Consider the following 17,997-nt stretch of genomic DNA (forward strand, 5'->3'; position numbering starts at 1 on the left):
GGAGCTGGACTGGGGTGGGGAGGGGGCGAGACGGGCCCACGGTGGAAGAGCGCGCGCAGTGGGCCGGCCAGCCTCCGCACAGGTGGTGGAGTTTGGGCTAGGACTTGGACTCAAGCGAGAAAGAAGAGAAAACCCTACCTGTTGCCGGTCAGCACACCTGCTCTGCTCCAGCCCAGGAATGCTAGCGGAGAAACAGGGCGTTTAGTTTGCTTCTGCGCACACGTCTTGCACGAGAACATTGATTCTGTAGAGAGGACCAGGGACTACAAAGGGCCCCAAACCAGTTCACTGCAGCTGGCTTAGCACACACCCGATTTCCCCCACCACGGGGGGCGGGGGTGGGGGTGGGGAGGGGAAACAACAACATGCCAGAAAGGGTGCGCTTTCAATACGAGTGATCATTTATGCACTTAGCAGGTGCATTAAGTGTTTGCTCTGTGCTGGTTCTAATGCTAATACTGTGGGCTGTACAGAGCCCCAGTGCTAACATTCCTGGACCTTATGGGTGTGGAGTCGGACATAAGCTAAGGACCATTAGCATCACACTGGAAGGATTGCTTAAGGAAACAATGTGATCAAGCCTCCAAGTCCTGAGAGTCAGACTTTTGGCTTTTGGAACTTTTTCCCCTCTCTCTGCCATGGTGCTAAAAGTTCATGTAGCACAGAATGAGAAGCATGGATCTGACCCTTGGTGGCTGTGCCTTGGGCATGATGAAAGGACGCTGATAAAGACTGAGGAGGGGTCGGAGGTGGGAGATGGAGGGATGTGAAAGGGACAAAAAGATGGTGCCTCCAGCTGCGGGAGGGCCCCAGGTGGCTTTTCGGAAGGCCTGGTGTTGAAGAACACGAACTGATCACTTCCTCCCCCTAGGTATAGGCACGAGCAGTTCCTCACTGTGGAATCTGATGGGCAATGCCATGGTGATGACCCAGTATGTCCGGCTTACCCCAGACGTGCAAAGCAAACAGGGCGCCCTGTGGAACCGGGTGGTAAGAGTTTTTCTCCTGTATTGAGCCTAAAAAGGTCAGCAATGGCACATTGCCTTAATGTTATTCTCTCTCCATTCCTGAGTTCTAGCTTCCATGTGTAGCCAGGATCTTTGTTTCAGAGATTAAAATGACCTCCCTAGCACAGATAATTGGGGAAGTGCTTTATTTTTTTCTTCTACAGTTTTATTAGCGCACAATGTACACGTCATACAATTGAATAGTTCAATCGTTCAATCATCTCAAGGGGAATTTTACAATCGGCACCACATCTATCTCCCCACCTCCCTCCAATGGTTAAGTCACCTTTAAAATGAGTTGTGCAATCACGATCAGTTCTAGTGCTCCCTCCCCCCTGGGAAAGTACTTTTTATTGCCCTAATTATGTGTCACAACAACGTATTTGGCATCTCTTTTCTGAAATGTCCTTAATTCATGGTTGGCCTTACAGCACTGGAAGTGTGTAACTTAAATTATACAGAATTATTTTGCTTTGTAAAGTAGAAGACAGCTTATAAATGCATTGATTCCAAACGCCTTCTCAGTATCTAGCCCCGGACCCTGTGTTGTTTTTTAAGTTTTCATTGTATTTCGTGTGAAAGCCACTCGGAGCCATTGGTCATTTTATTTGTCCTTCTCTGGACCCTTTTCTAGCCACAGTGTCTTCCTTGAGGTGTGGCGGCAAGAAGTGACTGCAGTGTTCCTGGTGTGGCCGCACTGGGATTTTGTGCAAGTGTAAGATGATGTTTTCTTTCCAGTTTCTAGGGCTCTTGCTCAGTCTTTTGAGACCACTTCACTTTTGGGGATGACCTTGACATCCTTTTGATACTTTTCCCTGGGCGCTCATAAGGGAAGGATTTCTTTTCATGTGCTTCCCCCCCCTTTCTTTTTCATTGTGGGTAGTGTGCCTGGGGGGGGCACCTTTTTTTTTTTTCTTGTTGATTTGACGGGGCAGAGAATTCTAAAGGTACAGAGGGAGAGAGGTAGCGCTTTCTCCGTTGAGCTGAGGGGAGCTGGCCTCTTAACCCAGATTCGAATGCCACACTCCTTCTTGGACAGAGGGCAGGGCTAGTGTTCTGGTAGAAGAGGTGAAAGGCTGGCAGGGGAGACCACCTGTCCCCTCTGTAGTTGGCTTTCAGAAGGAGTTATGGAGTTGCTTCTGAGTTATTTGAATAAGGTGCACTTGTTTGGGTAATGGTTCTCAAACTGGCCTGTCTGTTGGAATCAATGTCTGGGCTGCCTCCCTGGAGATTCCGATTTAATCGGCCTGAGGTGTATCTTAGCTATGAGTGGCTTTAGCGAACAGATTTTGTTTTCTACCCCCGCTCACCACCCCCTACAGTTTAAGATGCCAGAAGTACAGATTCTAGGGAAGGCTTTCCTCCCACTGTTGCCTCCACAGGAATGTCCTTGTCTGTTTTGAGCGCGCCCTCCTGGGGGATCTTTATGTGGCTTGAAATCTCTGCTCCTGTGTTTGCTTCCTTTTCATGCCTCACCTGGTCCTCTTCTCTCAAAAAAGGTGACTTCAGACACACCCATGACTAATCCCTGCACCTCCCTCATCGAACGGCTGTCTCCTTATATGACCTTTTGATTTATGACAATAGTAAAAAGTCCACCATGGGACTGTTTTGCACATTAGCAACCTAACATTTGGCAATAAAAAGCACCGAGGTCCGAGATGAGAACAACTCTCGCAGTGACCATTAAAGTTGTGTGTTATCCTGGCTGAGCCATGATGCTCAGTGGTTTGGCAGTTATTTAATGATGCGATTTGGCAGATCGGTAATGATGTAGTCACTCTCAATTTGGGGAGCTGATGTGGTCCCCTTCCACTTTCATATCATGTAGATTTTCACATCAGGACCTGGTCTTTGGAACTTGGAAACTCACAGGGGCAGTTCTACGCTGTCCTGTAGGGTTGCTGTGAGTCGGAATTGACACATCGGCAGTGAGTTTGGTTTGATAATGTTGATAAATGAGGAGTGGGTCGCGTTCCATATTCATATAACAAAGAAACCCCATTCCCAGGTATAGGAGTCAGGGTTTACAACACTTATGCTTGAGGGATTCAAGTCAGTCCACAAGCATAGCATCAGGACCACTGTTAGACAGAGAGGGGAGCAAAACTGTTAGCAAGTGCTACACTCGAAGCCAAGCACCAATAGCGGACACCTGTTGGCTCTCTGTGAGCTCTGGGCATGTCCCTTTCCCAGGGGCATAATACCTGCCCAAGGGCCACTTCCTGCCACTGATTGTCTTGTCTTGCAATCTAAATGCAACAGCAGAGATGAGACTCCCACAGGACAAAACGGCAGCTGGGCTCATCAGTAGGGTAAGCTATTGGAGATTTCTAGCCGCTTGGCTGAATTTGAAAGGGTCCTCGGTGGCGAAGTGGTTATGAGTTGAACTGCTAACTGCAAGGTCAGCAATTCGAAACCACCACTTGCTCCTCGGGAGAAAGATGAGGCTGTTTCCTTCCATAAAGGTTTACAGTCTCAGAAACTCACAGGAGCAGTTCTACCCTGTCCTGTAGCGTCGCTATGAGTCAGCATCCACCGGAGGGCAGTGAGTTTGAGGGTTTTGGGGGTTTTTTTGTTTACTTTAGAACTAGCTCCACCCTCTTGCATTTAGACTCTCCTCCCCTCCTAACACTTTTGAAAAAGTATCCCAGACATTGAAAACAAAAATTGAAAATGATAATTTCTCAAGAACCAGAGCTGTTCTATTTGGAGAGCCTTGGGCTAACCCCAGCTGCTGTATCTGCTCCTCCTCCTCCTCCTCCTCCTCCTCCTCTCTCTTCACTGTGAACCATTTCCACCAGGAGCCTCCCAAACCAAGTGCCCACTCTGGTTTCTCCTCACAGCGAACTTAGGGCATCTATCTAGCCACTTGCCGCCACCTGTTTTTCTCAAGTTTTGTTCCGAAACCAAAACCAGCCCAGCTCTATCCGATTAGTTCCTGTGTCCTTAAACGTTCCCTCCAGAGGCTGCTGCTGCGGTGGGCGGGAGCGCTGTTAGTCTTGCGTGCACTTGTGCCTCTTGGCCAAGGGCATTCAGGTTTGGGGGACTGTGGCTTAACGCTATCTCTCTTGTGAGCTCTAGCTTGCCCCGCAGTTGACAGAGGGCCAAGTCTAATGAGAGTTGTTTATAGCATCTGCTAATTATTCCTGGAAACCTTTGCCTAATGATCTACCTTTGCTGATTTGTTTGCAACGCATGAGGCTTTGGCCTCTACATGCAAGCTTTTTCGTGTCTTTCTGTCAACGGAGGCAGAGGAGGTGATGCTAAATTGAAAACCGAGCGTGTTAGGGAGGCCGAGCTATGTTGCTGGGTGAACACGGGGTAATAATAGTCAGGCAGCAGGCCTTTCCCAACTTGGGAGTATAGTCCTATTTCTGTTGGGAGATGCTGACGATAACCGGGATCGTTATTTCACTCTGATTAGTAAATCACTCATAGGCTCAGTCCTTTTCATTGTACATAATAAGCCCTTCGAGTTGGGTTCTAAGCTGTAGACTAGTGTGAGATGCATTTATGCCTTCCACGTCTGAAGGTTACTGATGGGAGCTGGAGGGTTTGGGCTGATCTTCCTGCTCACTGACTCCAGTGTCTTCCCCTGTAGCCATGTTTCCTGAGAGACTGGGAGTTGCAGGTGCACTTCAAAATCCACGGACAAGGCAAGAAGAATCTGCACGGGGACGGCTTGGCAATCTGGTACACCAAGGACCGGATGCAGCCAGGTAGTGGGACCCCAGGGGACTCCTGTGTGGGGTGTGACCGCCTGCTTTTGCCGGTGCCCGCTCTTTGAGAAGGGCACCCCCGTGCTAGGCCAGCAGTCCTCCCTCTCTCCCTGGCTGAAGGGAAGGTGGTTGAAGACATCGAGGCCCTACAGTGGGGCCTGAGTCCCAAGAAGCAGGTAACTTGGACTCTTCCTGGGGAGGTTCTGTCCTGGTTCAGTCTCTCCAGAGTTCCCCGGGAAATCACTGTCCTCTTGGCTGGCGGGAAGCCCGAGCTCCTGGAACATGCAGGTTGGGGCTCGCGTAGGGAACGATCTCAGCCCCACCGAGTGCAACGCAGAGCACGGCCTTGTTCTCTTTGGCTGGGCCCACTGCTCTAAGTCAGTGCTGGCTCCCCCTGATTTGACCTGATCTCTTTTGCAACCAGAAAAAGACCTTGGGAATTCAGTTCTCTCTGGGGGCACCGGCTTCACCAAGTGTTTGTGAAGCGCAAGTCTGCAGGGGCACCTTAGCAACCCGTCTGCAGCCGGGAGCTGCTGAGGCGCTGAACAAAGTCGCAGTGGCGTTTTCTCTTCCCCTGGCCCTCGACCACAACCGGCCAGAGATCGATGGTTCCCGGCCAGGCTCTTTCCCCCAGGAGAGGCCTGGGAGGCATGTCCAGTGGGCTCTCCCCTCCTCCGTGGTGATAGATTATTCCTTTGTCAACTCTTGGCGTTATCTCCTTGCTCACCATCTGTTCTCTCTCTCTAGGGCCTGTGTTTGGAAACATGGACAAGTTTGTGGGGCTGGGAGTATTTGTAGACACCTACCCCAATGAGGAGAAGCAGCAAGAGGTAATGGCACATGTCTGCGCTTAGGTCAGTTGCAGTGAGGTCCCAGTGCTTTGCCCCAGGAAAGGCCCGAGGGCATGGATAGAAAGAGAGGGGCTTGGTTCTTTCTTCTTCATCCTTGGACTGCCTGTGTCTGTGTTTCTTGTAGCTGTTGGTGAGGGCACAGTCCTTGGGGAGTAGGCGTTGGAAACAGGGGCTCTTTCTCCAGGGTTAACGCTGTCCTTGTGCACATACTCACTCCGTAACCCTGATCTGCCTCTGCTCGGCCAGCCCCAGAGCACGCTGAGTGTGTGTAACTGAGCTGCCCGACTCACCGTAGCCCGGCTGTGCCTCTGCAGCTCGGTCCCCCTGTGCAGCATTCCTTTCTCCTCCTCTTCCTCCTCCTCCGAACGTGGTGACATCCCAGAAATCCGTTGGACTCCACTTGTCTGCGGAAGCTTTTCCTACCTAGCTGGCCCCATGGGTTGTTTAGGAGTTCCGGGGTGAGGCCGCAAATGCACTCAGCTGCATTGACTGAAGGAAACGTTGGAAGTCCAGTTGACCCAGAAGTGCCGCCTCACTTGGGCTTCTGACAAACCAGCCATTAACATCCCTGTGGAGCCACACACGGGCTTGTCGTGGGTCCAGCTGGCCCCAGGGTCCTTTTGCGCTTTCCTTTGTGAGCAACAGGTGTACACTCTCGGTTCTACGGCTCTGTCAGCGGATGGTGGGGAATGACCCCCACCACATGATTAGAACAGGACAGGTTCTTGTTGATGTCTATCCGCGGCTACGTCTTGTTAGCAGTGGAGGCAGGATTGGAACCAGAGACAAGAGTTCACTTTAATTCCCCCCTCCCCCAGGCTTATTATGAACCATCTCAAGCTTAAGAAAAAAAACGGGAAGTACAATAGAAGGGTCATTGGACGCAACACCCCGATTCAGTGGTGCTGAACAGTATAGCACAGAGCTTACGGTCCAGGAGGCAGACAGTGAGACATGCGTCAGGGCATTGAACTTTTGACAGGGCTCCGTTTCGGAATTGCTCCTCGGTCTTCTTTCTGGGCTTCACCTTAAGGACCTTGTAGGTGTCAGGCCCTGGGAATGAGGTGGTGAGTGAGACACACATGGTCCTTGCACTCAGTAACCCTGGGGTACGAAAATGCGGTTAGGGAAACTGTGGGCCCTGCTCTGAGAGCGCGTAGCAGGAGCCCCTCCTCTGGAGCGGGGCAGGGATGACAGCGGTGGTGTGGGGCTTCCTTCAGAAGGCAGCGTTGGCATTGAGGTCTGCAGGATTTGGAACCAGTGTTCCACACAGGGAGAGAGGTGCTGAGAAGGGGCAGATGGCAGTGAGTGTGTGGCCGCTAAAGGAGGGTGGGAGCGAGTAGTAGAATCGCAGGGCCAGCAGTCCTGCCTTATTGCACGACTCCAGGGGCCATCGCGCCCCTTGCACTCTTGAGTGCTAGCACTGTTCTCCCCGGTGCACACTCACAAGCAGTGTTTCCCTGGGTGCTGGGAATTTGGCCTTTAGATCAGCACCAGCACCATCTGAATGCATGTGCCTCACCCGCACCAGGCACATCTTAAGGCCAGTTCTGAAGGGTCAGGTTCCTGTGGAGGAGTCTGGACGTGATAGGAAGGGCAGCAGTGCACGTGAGGCTTTCGGTGAAGGGCGAAGTCGCACTGAGCAGACAGTGGCAGGTGGAAGTGCATCGGAATGTCCAGCAGCACTTGCCTCGGGTTGACTGGAGTTTCAGGCCGGTGCTCTGGGGCCAGAAACAAATTGTTCAAACGTCGAGCTTCCATTTTCCCCTCAGAGAGCAGATCTGGAAGGTTTGTTTGCTGAGGAGAGCAGAGGTTAATTTGTTTCAGATGGTGAAAATGAGGACTCCCTCTCGGGCCAGCTGTTGGGGCTCTCAAGCCCAGCTGCACTTTAAAACACCCCACTGCCCAGGGCTCCGTCCCCTGATGTTCTGCTTCAGTTAGTCTGTAATCGCATTTATTTATTTAGAAAGAGAGACGTTCACGTTTGCTGTCAGTTGAATTTCTTTGTGTGCAGGCGTGTGAACATTTATTGTGCTCGAGGTGAAAGTTCACATAGCAGACTAGATTTCTGCTCAGTAATTCATCTATATAAATATGTATATAATACTCTGATAGGTCGCTTCCACACCCCGCACGCAGCGTGTCAGCACTCTCCCATGTCCACCCTTGTCTCCCGTTTCCTTTCATGTGCTCCTTTGCTCCTCTTTGTCTTCGCTCTCGTGCTTTTGGGGAGAGGTTACCCTTTCGGCCTCTTCAGAGTTGATTGTTCCTAAGGAGCACATTCCTCCTGGGGTCGGGATGGGGGTGCTTATTTTGTCGGCCGGTCTGTTACGTGGCCTAACGGTGGTCTCTAAGAGAAGCATGACTCTCTTTTTAAAAACTCTCCAGATGATTCCTGTGTAGAGCCAGCACTGAGAACCCATGGACCAACACCAGGCCCTTCTCTCATTATAAAACTGATAGATAGGTAGGAGCCCAGTGCTTTGACTGCTAACTGGAAGGTTGGTGGTTCAGATCTACTAGCAGTTCCGTGGGGGGAAGATGAGGCAGTGGACTTCTGGAAAGATTTGGAAGCCCTATGGGGCAGTTCTACTCCGTCATGTAGGGGTGCGATGAGTTGAAATCAACGGCCTTGAGTTTGTTTTTTGAATTATTTATTAGGTAGCTACTATGTGCCTAGTATTTTATGTACATTATCTCTATCCTTCTCAAGCGTCCTTGAGGCGGTTCCTATGTTTCTCTTCAGATTGAGAGGAAGGAAGCATCTTGTTCAAGGGAACAGGTGGCATCAGGTGGAGCCAGGTGTTGAACCCCAGCCTACCCTGCTCCAGAGGCTGTGCGTCTATACTCTGGTGCTCCACCACTTCCCATCCCACTTTGCCTTCTGTCGGGCTGATTTCTGCCTGGAGAATGGAGCCGTGCTTTCTATGTGGTCTCCTACCTCATGTTAATTCTTAGTGTTTACATTCAGTCCAGAGAGGGTAGGACCAGACTCCATTCTAAAGCCCCCAAACCTGAAACTATGCTAGCAGGGAGCATCACATTTGTTTCCTCAGTGGGGTGGTTGGCTTTGATATCAGGTGTTAACATACAATAAAGGTGCCAAGCATTATTCTAAGTGGGTTTCTTTTACATGTATTGCTTATTCCTAGAGGGTAAGGACTGTTACTGCCCCTACTTTAAAAACAAAACAAACGTGTGCAAAAGGTTAAAAACGTGTCAGTGTCGCATAGGTGATGGGTCTGACCCAGAGTGCAGCCCTATGAGTTTCCTTTGTTACCTTGAGCACATAAGAAGGGGGCGCCAAGCACTGCACCTTTTGAGAACTTGCGAATACAAGGACAGGAAGCAGGCAGGAAAGTGTGCAGAGCAATTCTTCAAATCCCTCAAGCTACTGATAAACCTCTCTAGACTCGGTTCCTGATCTCAGAGCACGTCAGACCCACTGGTCAACTTATTTCCTAACACCTTGTTCAATAGGAACCCATAACTCACCTAGCAGGTGATGAGGAAACTCAGTGTATAAGTGGTGTTTAGACTTGGTTCTCTTGAGACCATAGCAGATTACTGTGTCATAACAGATTTGTGTATCAGCAGACCTGACTATCAGCCGAGGCACCTAATTTTACCACAAAAACTGCATTAAAACTGTGCTGAAAAACTCGGCTTATACATGAGTATATACATTACTCAAAGTCACATACCATCCATTTCCCATCAGCAGTTTAGGTGGGTAAACCTAGAGTTTTAACATTTGGATATGCCATTGTGAGGTCGTCAGATCACTTGCTGACTAAAGTAGTAATTAAAGAAGAAGTGGAAAATTAGTTTAGCTTTTAACAAGTAAAGAGATTGAATTGGTATTAAAAAAAAAACTCTACCCATAAAGAAAAGCCCAGGCCCAGTAGAAACACCATCAAATTCTTTAAAAACACAGAAGCAAGGGGACCATTAACCTACTCATTCTATGGAGTCAATATTCTCCTGATGGCCAAACCAAAGACATCACAAGAAAACTGCAGACCAGTACCCATTACTGCACGTGTTTCGATACAATACTAGCGACACATCGAAAGGATACCATGGCCAAGAATGCGAGATTGATTTAAAACTCAAGTACTGTAGTGGTAATAGGCTAAAGGACAAAGTCATGCGATCATGTCAGTAGACACACAAAGAGACATTTGGCAGAATTCAACATCTCTATTTTAATAGCATTCCACAGATTAGAAAAGAAGGGAATTTTCTGATAAAGGTAATGGAGGGACAGCCCACATCATACTAAATGATAAAAAACTAAATGCTTTTCCTTGCTTACATAAAGAGTAAATCAAAGATGTTGCTTTTGCCACTTCTGTTTCATGCTATCCTGGAGGTTCTAACCAAGGCAATTAGACAATACAACAAAACAAAAGTCCTCCAGATTGTCAAGAAGCGGTAAATAAAAATACCTACTTAGAGATGACACCATCTTGTATGTGGAAAAATATGTATGTTTTTAATAAATTGCTTTATTGGGAGCTCTTACAGCTCATAACAATCCTACATCACTTGTATCAAACACATTTGTATTTATGTTGCCATCATAATTTTCCTTTTTTTATTTTGTGAGAAAATTCGCCATCATCATTTCCAAAACATTTTCTTTCTACTTGAGCCCTTGGTATCAGCTCCGTATGTAGAAAATCTTAAAGAATCCCCCAAGACCTATTCGGATTAATAACCCAATTCAGTAATGTTTCAGGATACAAATGCAGTATATAAAGATGAGTTGTATTATCTATTCATACACAGAAAGCACTTCAAAGTGAAAGTAAAACAATTCCGTTTATACCGTCACCAAAGAATAGAATACTTGGATACAAATCTAACAAAAGAAGTACAGGATTTATACTGTGAAAACTATGAGTCATTGTTGACAGAAATTAAGAACTAAGTAAATGGAAAGTTACAGAAGGGCACCGGTTGGTAGACTTAATATCAAGATAGCAACATTCCCCAAATAGAACACCAGACTTGATGCAGTTCCGACCTATCAAAAACCTCACTAGTTCTTTGTAGAAATGCGTCAACATTTTAAAATCCAAATAATAAGGGACTGTTTGCCTATGCCAAAGTAACCTTGAAAAATAAGAACAAAGTAAAGGACCTACATTCAAAACTTACAAAGCTATAGTAGCCAAAACAGTGTGCTGCTTGCACGAGAATAAATGTACACAAGTCTGCGGACTACAGTCGAAGAGATGTAACCCTTTAAGTGTATGGTCAGTTGATCTTGGAGAAGGGTGTCAAGGGATAGAAGGGATAGTGTAGTCTTTGCAGCAAATGGTCCTAGAACAACTGGATAGCCAAATGCAAAGGAACGATGTCCCTCCCCCCCTCGTACTACAGACACAAATGAACAGCTAGACGGGCACAGGCATAATTCTCCATGGCCTTGGATTAGACAACGGTCCCACAGATAGAATTCCAAAATGTAAGCAGAGAAAACAGATAAACTTTAAAATTAAAATTCTATGTCCTTCAAAGAATACCGTCAAGAAAGTGAGAACACCATGTAGATTGGGAGCAAACATCTGTAATATGTGTCCATAAAGAACATGTATCTAGGAAGTATCAAGGACTGTTCAACTCAATAAGTCAACCAGATTTTTTAAATGGGCAAAGGATCTGAATAGATAGCTGTCTGAAGAAGATGCACAGACGACAGAGAAGCAAGCAGAAAGATGCTCCTCCTCATTCACCACGAGGAGAGTGCCACGAAATACCGTGCTAAGACACCACCGCCATCCACTAAGATGGCCAAAGGAGCAAACCGGAACGCTCGCTCACCCCGCGGAGTCCATTCTAACTCAGCAACCCTATAGGCCAGAGCTGAATCGCTCCGTAGGGTTTTCAGGACTGTCAGTCTTTAAGGGGGCACACAGCCTCATCTTTCTCTCTCAGTGGCTTTGTGCCCCTGATCTGGCAGTTAGCAGCCTGCTGCTTAGCCCACGAGTCACCAGGGCATCTTGATGTTAATGAGGGTGCTGTAAAAGCGAGCCCGTGTGCCCTGCTGGTGGGACTATAAAATGGTGCAACCACTTTGGAAAACAGTTTGGCAGTTCTTCGATGGTTAAACATATGACCAGCAATTCCGCTCATTGACAACGTACGTCCACATAAACAACTTTCAGATGACTGTCTATTGGACCACTGTCTAATGGCCAAAAAAGGGCAACAACTCAAGTGTCCATGAGCTGATGACTGGGGGAAAGGTGCTGCATGACACCAGGCGTATGAAAAGCCATTGAACTGTATGTTTTAAATGGGTGAGATGTGTGGTACATGAACCTCAATAAAGCGGTTACCAAAAAAATGATGAGAACTTGATCTGAATCATGTTTTTGCTTTTTTTCCCTTGCTGCTTTGAGGGCATTGTTTGAGTGCAGTTTCTCACGTGACTCCGATACGCGTGAAAAGTGGCAGGGAATTAAGGAGTGCTGTCAGTACACGATCACACTCCATTGTAATCAAGTACGGTGCCGAATGCTGTCCTGGAATGCGAGCAGATGTGCACCCCTTTGCTGACTTGGCCCTCATCCTTCTATGTGAGGTGTCTGGGCCTCGCCCACAGAGGCAGAGACCGCTGGCGGAGAGTGGCGAGAAGAGCTCTCCTCCCAGAGAAAGCCGGCCTGGAGCTCTTGTTGAGGCGGTTCATTATATACAGATGTGTGTGTGTGTGTGTTGTTTTTGTTTTGTTGGCGGTGGTGGTTTTTCTCCCTCTGAAATGAGAAACTTGCTAATACTGCCTTCCAATTTAAAAACACACTCCTTCAACTCTGTATCTTGATGAAGACTGATCTTCCTTGGCTTCTTAACTCTTGGCAGAGAACATCTCTGCATTACTGAAGCAACTCCTTGACCTCTGAAGTTGTTTCATTATCAGCTTGGATAGGACTTGGGGCGCTTCTAGTTTTAGGCTTCAGTAGGGCAGGTTTTCTGAGAACGATTACTCTGGAAGGCATGCCTACGGGGTGTTGGCAAGCTCTAGAAGTGGCACTTCACTGGTCAGGACTGGCTTCTGGGGAGCATAGGGCTTTCTGCTCAGATTGCATGGAGACAAGAAGATGATGTTTCTTCTCAGGCAGTGAAGAAGGGAGAGAGGAAGTCGAAGCAAAGCAGGTGCTCCTTCGCTTTGGACTGTGTACCCCTTTTTTGGGTCATGATCCTTTTGAAAATCTGATCAAGTGGTGGAACCACAAAAAAAGACGTACATAAAGAATTTTAGGAAGTTCATGGACTCCCAGTGTAGTACTGTGGTCAAGATCCCCTCTCTGTCTATAGAGCCGACAGCTTGTTTTCAGTAACACGTATTCACTTACTATCAAAATGATGGGCAGCAGAGCAGCGGGGGGCATGCTCTGAAGTGTACCTCGGACTCCTTACCATGGCCTTTAAGGCCTCCTGTGATCTGGTCTTTGCCTTGTGGCCTCCGCTCACACCGCCGTCTTCCTCCCTAGATTGTTTCAGACACCCCTTCCGATGTCAGCTCCTTGAGCGTGCCGCCCTCCCTCATGCTTCCTTGCTCCCATGGGGGGCTTCTGTGCTCTTTGGGCAGATCCCTCTTGTCTCGTTCCTGGGATCTTGGCTGAGACGACGTTCTTCAGAGACATCGCTCCTCATCAATCTCTGAAGTATTCTCCGCTTTATTTGCAACATAGCATGCGTTGCTCTCTGAATTCACTCGTCTGTTGCTCCTCTCTCCCACTGAAGTGTTCGTGTGGGGAGAGCAGCCCCCTGTGAGTCCTGTTTTGCCAGGACGGTGCCTGGCTCTCATTGCTGACTGAGTATTGGGGGAATGCATTGGGTACTCCACCTTCACCCACCTTTCCACTGGGGCAGAACCAGGCTGAGCTTGTACGGATAGCCCAAGTTGCTAGTAGTTTAGAACTGCTGGCCATTTTGGGGGGACCAAAATAAAATGCTGGTTTTTAAAAACCTGTCACGCAGCAGTGGTCATTTGCCCTGGTCATTTGGAAACACATACCCAGAAGGCTCAGCTAGAGGATCAGCGATCCTGTTGGGTGAGAGTTAACTCCGGAGTTCCTGAAATAGTGAGGGTTTTGTCATTTAGACAAGAACTAGATCCTGAGACCCTGCCCGCTCACTGCCATCTTGAGTTTGGAAGAACAGGAATAGTGTAGTTTCATATAGCCAGACTGGTGGCCTGGACTTCTGGTTCCCAGAGGGCCTGTCCCTGCCTGGACAGTGAGGCGGTGTATTTTTAAAGGCTCCTCCAGCAAGCTTCAGGACCCTCCCCAGGCAGGAGAAGTCTTCCTCGTGGATTCCTTTAAGATTCTGACACCACGAACAGGCCTTCTCGTCAGAAAAATATACAAGCAGCTGTGCATGCAATTCTCCTGTCACTTTGGTGAGTGCAGGGCCTGCTGACTGCCCTCCGTGGACCCCAGAGTCCTAGTTGGGGTGTAGGTTGGTTGGTTCATCCATCACAGCTGGGTTCTCGCTCTCCCATGACTGTTTCTTTCTGACTTGGTCTCCTGTCTTCTGTGCCCTCTCTTAACCCGCTGGACCCTCAGGCCCAGAAGAAGCGATATTCTCCTGCAGTCCAGGTACTCGGTTCTTGCTCCACCGTGGCCATCTCTCATTCCCATGTGTGTCCCCCCAACATTAGCTGCTGTGTGGGATCTGTGTGGCTGTTGTCTCAAGACTCACCAGTCTCTGATCTCAACTGCATCTCCACCGTGCATGTTGACTGTGTAGGACGATGGGGAGCTCACCAGGAAAGCGGCATGCCTCTCCTTTCATCACCCTGCCTACGCACTGCACCAGCACTGGGCGAGTTCTGTAATGGTTAGCTCATCGTTTCTAAGGGAGAATTTGCTTCTATAACTATTGGAGAGAACCACTGAAGCAGATGGGAAAATGGGGAAACTTTTATTTTTCCCCTTGCCATGGGCGAACCCTGCCAAGCCAAGTGACTGGGATGAGTTCTATGTGGATAGAATTTCCTGGTGGTACAAATGGGCATCACCCGCAGCTGCTAACCTAACGGTTGGAGGTTTGAGACCACCCAGAGGTGCATCAGAAGAAAGGCCTGGTGATCTACTTCCAACAAAGCAGCCATCGAAAACCCTAAGGAGCACAGTTCGACTCCGACACACGGGGTCGCCCTGAGCCCGAATCCACCTGATGGCAGCTGGTTTTATGTGTGGGTGAGGCTTCAGGCTTCAGGCCTTTGCCTAAGCGCAGTCATCATGGTAGGGTGGCACCAGCCAGCAGCCCTGTTCTGCCAGTGCTCTGGGCTCTAGTCCATTGGGCATCACACAGCTCCAAGCGTTGAAAGGCGCCAGTGTCTGTATGGAAGGATCTAGAGGTATTTCAGAATACTCGTTATGGGACTGGTGCCGAGACGGCAAAGACACTCAGGGAATGACTGTCTCTTTAAGGAGTGTATGTGGGCAGTGAGGCGACAGGAATGTACATTCCTAACAAAAACACCAGTCCTGGGCAGTATGTAGGCCACAGGGCTGCTCATCATAAGGCGGAGTGGCCATCCGGGGTGCTGTGGGGCTCAGCGTGCGTGTGTAAAACTCACTGCTGAGGCTGCGGGGCCTCACAGCCCTCTGCTTGCCTCCTGCTCCGCAGCGGGTGTTCCCCTACGTGTCCGCCATGGTGAACAACGGCTCCCTCAGCTACGATCATGAGCGGGACGGGCGGCCCACCGAGTTGGGGGGCTGTACAGCCATTGTCCGCAATCTGCACTACGACACCTTCCTCGTGATTCGCTACGTCAAGCGCCATTTGACGGTGAGTCCTCCCCGGGCCGGCCTTCCCGGCGCCTGCGGCCCGCCCGTGACGGAGCTCTCTGTCGATTGCAGATCATGGTGGACATCGATGGCAAGCACGAGTGGAGGGACTGCATCGAGGTGCCCGGGGTCCGGCTGCCGCGCGGCTACTACTTCGGCACGTCCTCCATCACCGGGGATCTCTCGGGTACGCCCCTGGCGCTGCCCAGCCCAGGCCATGTCTCAGTGCCTGTGGCTCGGTGACAGGCAGAAGGATGGGGGGAGCGAATGTCCGGCGAGTGCTGCTTTTCCCACCTCCGTGCGTCAGGCCCAGGCTTCCCCGGGAGAGGGGTCTCTGCGAAGGAAGTCCTGCCTGCCTGCTCATTAAGCCAGCCGTCCACCCGGCTTGGGATTCCTGGCTTTCCTGCATCTGGTGCCCCTTTTATGGTCAGACACTCCTTCCATCTGTGCCTGTGTCCCCACTGCCTTCCACACCCAGCCCTTTGCTTGGCTCTGCCGCCCCTTATCTTATGACAGCCCTAGCCAGCTGTTTTTGCTGAACCAGATGTCCAGATGTGCAGCCGGTACTGATGCTTCCACTTCCCACCTGCCTACCTCCTTACCGTGCTGCACACAGGTCTCTAGCAGCCCATGAGCGTCATGCCACAAAAGGGGGTGTCTGTCCCTTGCCTTCTACAGCTGGTGGTCTCACTGTCTGACTGCTGCCTCAGTGGACCAGTAACTCAAGCGTGTGCCGTCCTTCCCGGGCTTCTGTGGCATTCGCAGCACTTGGCTCTTCTACTTGCCGGTCACCTCGGTTCTCTTCCACGCTTTCCACACTTGCAGCTGCTTTGCAGGCTGTGTCCCGCCCTCAGCCTCAGTCCTCGCCTCTTGTTATTTGTTGTGGACAAAACCAGTTGAAAGAGAACTTCCAGACTTCCTTTGGCAAAGTGGAAAGGCAACCAGGTACCCCGTTGAAAGAGGGCAGGAGCCGTTCCGCATCAGGCAGTCTGACCAAGAGGGAGTGTGGGCCCAACAAAGCCACGGCTTCTCATTTTTTACGAGATGCTGGAAGTCTGGAGATTTATTTTTAAAGCTCCTGATTTTTAAAATCTCAACAACTAAATGAAAAACACCCAACTTTATTAAGGTGTATTTTGCAGACAAAAGAAGGGTGCCGTTTGAACAGCTTTGGCAAATTCTTATACACATGTAATGACCACTGTCATGAAGAAAAAGAATGTTTCCACTCCCTTGTGCCTCTGCAGTAATTCCTCTCATGAGCTGCTTGTTGTCGCAGAGCAGTTTGCAACCTAGGTTCTCAGTAGCGGGCAGCCGAGCCTGTGGACGAGACCTGCCTTGGCCTGGGGATGGGCCCGGATTTGAGACCTTTGATGTGCACAGGATCTTGTTACCAGCTGGAGCAGAATGCAGCTGCTCCTTGCCCACACATTTTCTTGTGAGCTTTCAGATTCCCGGGACCTTCTCTGTTAAGCTTCTACTGTAGTTTAAAAAAACCATTTATCCATAACAGTTTTATTGGCGCATAACCCACATATCATGCAATCCAGCAGTTCAAGCGTATCTAGAAATGTACCATCATTCCCACAACCAGTTTTAGAACATGTTCTTCTTTTTTGTGCTCATTGATATTATCTGCCCATTTCTCACCCCCACATGCCCTCAAGAAACCTAACCCAGTGACTGTTTTGATGAGCCACCCACCTGGGATCCATAGACTGAAAAACAAACAACAACAACAACATAAAATAGAGGAAGCCCTCGATCGAAAGGAAAGCAGAAAATCATTTAAAAACTAGAACAACTTTTAAATGGGTCCAAAGGGGGATCCCATGATAAGGTGTTATTTTTTGTTTGTTTAGGTATTCTGGGCATGTTCACAATGTTCAGTTCCCCTGTCTGAGGGTGTTAAATGTTAACCTACCCACCTCTGCCACCATCCACTTTCCAGTGCACTCTGCATGACACAAGGCCGTTCATAGCCTAGTCTGCGGTCCCTACTGTCGTTTTCAGTGGAAGCCTGCGCCCAACGGTTAGAAATGGCACAGGAGAGGAAGCGTTGTCATCGGGTTTCTAGTGCTGATGCCTGTGTTACTATGTTGCGCACTTTGCCCATAGGACATCCGCAAATGCAAACGGTCTCTCTGCTGAGGTCCCTGTCTCATGGCTTAATGTGAACATCAAAAGGCTGCAATTTTGTTTTTCAAGCTTCCGACTAGTTAGCTGTGGGTAGGAGCCTGAACCAAGAGACTGACCCCCAAGCTAGTCCGCCGAGATGGCTGGAGTAACCTTCAGCCCTTTCTCCCTAGACAATCACGACGTCGTTTCCCTGAAGCTGTTTGAGCTGACAGTGGAGAGGACCCCAGAAGAGGAGAGGCTGCATCGAGATGTGTTCTTGCCCTCGGTGGACAACATGAAGCTGCCGGACAGTAAGCCCCGGGGAACGTGGGAAACGGTCTCCGGGTAGGGGAGGAGGTTATAGTGGGCCTTGGGAAGTCTGAGGTGGCTTCGGTGCAGCTGGCAAAGCTGTCTCCGTTCTGTTCTGTGTGGCTGCTCTGAATGCCGGAGCACTTGCACCTGCTTGTCTGCTGGCCTTCATGTGGCAGGT

The 17,997-nt window shown here is 49.4% G+C and overlaps 1 protein-coding gene across 1 annotated transcript in view; it reads left to right on the forward strand.

Moving 5' to 3' along the window:
* Window positions 1–17,856, forward strand: part of LMAN2L (lectin, mannose binding 2 like) — a 53,503-nt gene extending 35,647 nt beyond the window's left edge. Inside the window, exons 2-8 of the mRNA XM_013005108.2 lie at window positions 872–990; window positions 4,612–4,729; window positions 5,477–5,559; window positions 14,160–14,192; window positions 15,229–15,390; window positions 15,462–15,576; window positions 17,699–17,856. Of these exons, the coding sequence (XP_012860562.2) occupies window positions 872–990; window positions 4,612–4,729; window positions 5,477–5,559; window positions 14,160–14,192; window positions 15,229–15,390; window positions 15,462–15,576; window positions 17,699–17,856 (788 nt within the window). The remainder of the gene's footprint in view (window positions 1–871; window positions 991–4,611; window positions 4,730–5,476; window positions 5,560–14,159; window positions 14,193–15,228; window positions 15,391–15,461; window positions 15,577–17,698) is intronic.
* Window positions 17,857–17,997: the final 141 nt, after the last annotated feature.

This window comes from Echinops telfairi, unplaced genomic scaffold (genome assembly GCF_000313985.2).
Source record: "Echinops telfairi isolate 266 unplaced genomic scaffold, ASM31398v2 ScPeMD7_7467;HRSCAF=8505_1, whole genome shotgun sequence".
In the NCBI taxonomy this organism is placed as follows: domain Eukaryota; kingdom Metazoa; phylum Chordata; class Mammalia; order Afrosoricida; family Tenrecidae; genus Echinops; species Echinops telfairi.